At 41.9% G+C, this 5,461-nt stretch overlaps 1 protein-coding gene across 1 annotated transcript; it reads right to left on the minus strand.

The window, feature by feature from the left end:
* Nucleotides 1–2,374: 2,374 nt before the first annotated feature.
* On the minus strand, nucleotides 2,375–2,872 carry LOC123327128. Its single transcript, XM_044922625.1, has one exon. The coding sequence runs from the start codon at nucleotides 2,870–2,872 to the stop codon at nucleotides 2,375–2,377; it is 498 nt and encodes a 165-aa protein (XP_044778560.1).
* Nucleotides 2,873–5,461: the final 2,589 nt, after the last annotated feature.

Consider the following 5,461-nt stretch of genomic DNA (forward strand, 5'->3'; position numbering starts at 1 on the left):
ATCTGAGTTGCAAAAAAAAAAAAAAATTTAAAGGTCGGGTGAAGCAGGCTACCTTATGCAAGCCAAATAAGGAAAAACAAACAAACGAAAACAGCTAAACCTCAAATGTAAATTGGGGATATTATTGAACTGAGGCTGGGTAATAATTACAAGCCAAAATATAAATCTAAAAGTTGTTTTCGTTGAAAATCCTAACTCTCGGTCCCATAATGAAAATGACTATATAAAGTATATATATATATGGTGCCGTGATAACGTATTATATTTAAATGGCTCCAAGTTTAAAGTTATAACCTTTTGTCGTGCCAACCCAATATGCACGACTTACACTCTAAGTGGTTGCTCCTTGGACATAATAACACGGATTGATGATCTTCGTGTTCTTCTGGACCCTAGACTAACGTTTTCAGACAATATATGGACCATTGTCAATAAGGCCAGGGGTGTGATTGGTTTTATAAAAAGGTGGTCAAAGATATTGGATGACCAAAGCCTTATTTATTTCGCTAGTCCTTCCGAACACATGTTTGGAGTCCACAATACGTAGTTCACTCGGATTGCACTGAATCGGTTTACCGATTCACCATCGTGGTGATGTTAATAGTCCCGAATTGTCCCCTACAGAGTATTATGTTCTTTCTATAATAGACTTTATCCTATTCTCAGTAATTTTGCCTCTGCCGCTCTTAAAGCAATCAATTCGAACTTTTTTAACACATAATAAAATCGTACTAATATTTATACATTTCCACGTTTATATACTCTTTCATATATCGCGTTTGGCAGCTTTAGAGCGTTAGAATGAGCGTCGCAAAAAGTTTTTTGGCAAATCGATAGAAATTTACAAATCTAATAAAATTATGAACAAATATACAAAAAAAATATCCAAAATGTGAGCGTGGCAGTTTAGAGCGGTTTGGTGGCGTTAGTGGGGGCCTGGCTAGATCGCCTCGGCAATTAATCCTGATCAAGAATATATACATATTATTTACATAGTCGGAAACGCTTCCCGTTTCCTCTCCTGTTTTTGATTGTTACATTCTTTTCATCGAATCTGGTATATATGTTTTTTTTTGTTTACACAAATGTTATTATTCCTAATAATTTATACTACAGAGATTTATAATTTCTAGCGAGTATTTACATATGTACATACTTAAACGTAAATAGGGAGTCTATTAATTAATAAATATATCAGCTTGGCAGATCTGTAGGGTGAATGCGGTGAAGCCTGCTATTCGCCCTTAGTCCCATTACACATCTCCTCTTCAGGAGTTTTCTAGCCAACTGGTTCGGGTGGTTTCCCAATTTATTTACTAGCATGTCATTGGGATCTGTAAGCGACATGTCGTGCGTAAGCAGCCTATACAGTGTTGGACCTAATACACTTCCCAGGGGTACGCCTCCTTTGACTCTCTTTGTTTGGGAGGACAGCTCCTCCTGTACAACTTTAAAGGAGCGCACGTGCCGGAAGCTTTTAATTATCAAAAGGAGCTGAAAGCCTGCTGGATGTTCAGATAAGCTCCATCGACGTACTCCTTTCCATGGAAACCCTCCAGAACAAAGTTCACTCCGCGGTGTAGCTGCTCAGGTGTGCCATGCCTAAGTCTAAAACCAAACTGAAACTTTGGGATAGCTTTTTGGACCACTCGGGACTTGAGTAATCTTCTCAGGATGCACCTCTCAAGTAATTTGCCAAATGCTGAAATCAGGCTTATTGGGCGATAGTCTACTTCCTACGCTGGCTTGCTACTTTTATGGAGCAAGTGTCCCAGTCGACGAGCAGAGTTGAAAATCGGTTCAAAGCATAACAAAGCTTTATGGGGCAACAGCTTAATGTAGCAGTTGTCGATGTGATTCTCACCTTGTTATTGCGAAGGGATTTGATATAATCTTTCAATTCCGTGAGTTTAATAGGCTTTACAGGAAGAGTTAGCTCCAATGGGCCTTCTAGGGTTTTAGCAACCAGTTGTACTCGTCTTGGCGATGCTCTCTGGAACGGCTTAAATCTTTTCTCAGGGTTTCTGGCAAACGCAGCTCTGTCCTGAGGTGATTTTGCCCAAGTGCCATCTGGGCCACGAACTGGAAACTTAGAAGCAACTTGCCTCTTAAATCTCTTCGTGACCTTCCACAGCGCAATTTTTGAGTTTTCGTCGGCAGTAGCTTTCCCCAGGAACGCTAGATACGAAGATACTTAACTCCAAAATCTTCCCAGGTATGTACACAATATAAAATATATCGATTTTCTGTTTCTGCTCGCTACGAATTGCAACGACTAGCTCAGAGAGTTTGTGCGTTCGTCCCACCAAATTTATTATTTGTGTGATTGCCCGACAACGGAATAGCAGATGGTTCTTATTATAGTCGATTTATTCTACTGTTTTATGGCTGACTCCTCCGGTGATCTCGCTGCTCTTGCGGCATTTCTCCTGCAACGCCTTGCCTTCGTTGTCCTGTGTACTCCTTGACAACGGACGACGTGTGGGCCCGGCCAGGATAAGGATGTTATGGGGCAGAGTGTATCGTCCACGGGCGAGGCAACGCTCGGCCTGGGACCACCTTTGCCAACCACTGACTCCACTGTCCCTGTTGGAGCACGCCAAGACCTTGTCGTCTCCTGCGGAAGACCTTCTGCCGGCTGATTTGGGTTTAGGATGTTATGGGGCAGGGTGTATCGTCCACGGGCGAGGCAACGCTCGGCCTGGGACCATCTTTGCTGACCACTGACTCCACTGACCCTTACAGACACGCCAGGAATTTCTCCACCACTCCCAGAATCACTCTTCCCTTGCAGTGCTCGTCCTTCAATTCCTGCGGGCCACTTGCTGCCCGACGCTTCCACTGTATATTCTTTCGTTACTTGTCCGCGCATTCTCACTCCCGACCACCTTCTTTCAACGCTCCGTCTCACTACTTCCTTTCACGCGCGGTCTGGTTGACTGAATCCACTCCTCCGCCTTCAGACTCCGTTCCGACTGCGCGGCCGCGTCCTGACCTCGCCGGTACTCTCCTGGACTGTTCTTGCGTACGTACGGCTCCTCGCGTGTTGTGACTGACTGCCGCGGGCTGCACTTGCGCCGTCCCTTTATAGGGCGCAGGGATCCCGTTATTTCCCCTTTTGAGCACGACCCGCTCGGGTACAAGGTCCATCTCATATACCGTTAGTTCACGGTTCGTCCTCTTTGTGCATTTCCCGTTACCGTTCGACCTCCGTGCCCTTGGCCGGCTCGAGAAATATGTAATTTTCTGATAGATCTGTTTATATTACGTACAGTCTTCTGCATTCCGCAGTCTTCTGTATTCCCAGAATATCTAAAACATTTGTCCGCTATCCAATCTGTCTCACATAGAATGTCTGATTGGGGTCAATTGGTAGTTCTAGATGATTTTAATATACCTCTTACAGATACCAATGTGTTCCCCAGAAGAAAAGTCGAAAATCTATTTTCCTTTCGACATGAATTTATTGACGAAATTGTTTTGGTCAATTTTTGGATCTATGTCTTGTAACAAGTCCTGAAAGTTTGTTTTTGTCCAGAGTAGCACCTCCTGCTCAATCTGAAGATAGATATTAACCTACTTTCGTGGTGAAAATCAACATAGTTACCGTAATAAAAAAAAAGGCAGAGAAGTTAACCACGCGAATTCATTGTTTTCGCAAGCCAAAATTTCTGAGGATAAATAATTACACCCTTTACTATATATAGGGTATACCATATTCGTTACATACATATATAGTTTTGTAACAGACAGAAGGCTGCGTTTCCTACCATATAAAGTACATTTATAATTGATCAGGATCAAAAGCCGCGTCGATATTGCCATGTCCGTCTTTCAGTCTGTCCGTCCATATGAATGTCGAGATCTCATGAGCTATATATACAGCTGCGGCTAAAATAATAGCAATACTGCAGGTGGAAAGTTGATTTCCTAAAAAAAGGTATTGAATGTTTTTTTTTTAAAGTCCGATTGCATGAATAATAAGTACCGTATGTTTTCTCTCTAAGCAAGAAATTTTTAGTCTCTCAATGTAACGGTTCTTTTTGTTTTTTGGCACTTTCTGCAAAAGGGCGCTAAATGAGGCGGAAACAAAAATAGCACTGACCACGTTTTTGCTAAATAAAATTAATAGGATTGATTTCTTTGGGATTTTTTCGACAAATTTTGAAAAAAGGAGTTGCATTAAAGGTTTTAATTGAATTTTTTTCGAAAGAAGACCAAAAATTCTCTAGTTATGGGTCGGGGAAAGCATTTTACCGTCGAAATTTTTTTTTTTTTTTTTTTCGCACGGGTCCCACGGCCACACCTCCCGCCCAACCGACCGAGGGGCGCTGCCGTGTATCGTACGGCTCGATTCGCGAGAAGATATAGACGCGATATAAAAAATAGAATAGGAACGAGGAAATGAATATAATGTGGAAAAACTATGTTAAATATTAGTGTTAGTGGGATCTAATTATGTAATAGAAAAGATAATATCGATTGCTTTAATAGCGGCAGAGAGTCAAGATTACAGATAATAGGATAAAGTCTATTATAGTCAGAACATAAAACTCTGTAAGGGTCATGCAACTCATAATTAGATCTACAATGATTTAAGATAAGGGGTATATAGTTTCTAGTGAATCTACTTGGAACCGAGAAGTTAAGCCGACTAATCAAGTCGGGACTCTCAACATCCCCACGAATAAGCTTACAAATAAAGACTGTTCCAAGCATAGTTCTACGGTTAGCTAGGGATGGTAAATTAATTAAAAGTAGTCTACTGGAATAAGGAGGTAATATATGGTTTGCATCCCAATTTAAATAAGGAATTTGATTAAAAACATGATCTCTGAAGGTAAAACCTACGCTAAAATGGGACGGTTTGTTGGTTTTTCAAGCAATATGATCCGCAATGCATTTCTGTTTGTCGAAAAGAACGACAAACCCGAGAACCCCTTAACATCCAACGTGGAGATCAAGCGCTTGGATCGGCAAAGCAAGAAGGAGCCTTTTGAGCCGGCGATGGGACTGAAGAAGGAAAGCTGCAAGCGTAGAAACAGTTCGCAAACACTTAAGACAAAACAACCTTAATGTGTGCAGTCCCAGAAAAGTCCCACTTCTGACTGCGAAGCATGTGGCAAAGCGAATCGAATATGCCAAGATACGCAAGGACTGGCCTGTGGAGAAGTGGCGCCACATTTTTGTGGTCAGATGAGAGCAAAATTGTCTTGGTCTTATGTTCGGCGTCTACCACGAGCTGAATATAATCCTCGCTTGAGCTTTAAGACGGTAAAGCACGGGGGATCACACATCATGGTATGGGCGTGCTGTTCATACTATGGAGTAGATCCGATTCATATGATTCAAAGCATCATGGATCAGCACATTTACACAGATATCCTGGAAAATGTGATGGCGCTATATGCCGAGGATGAAATGCCGTTTTTTTGGACATTTCAACAGAATAACGACCCAA

The sequence above is a fragment of the Drosophila simulans genome, chromosome 2R (genome assembly GCF_016746395.2).
Source record: "Drosophila simulans strain w501 chromosome 2R, Prin_Dsim_3.1, whole genome shotgun sequence".
Taxonomy (NCBI): Eukaryota; Metazoa; Arthropoda; class Insecta; order Diptera; family Drosophilidae; genus Drosophila; species Drosophila simulans.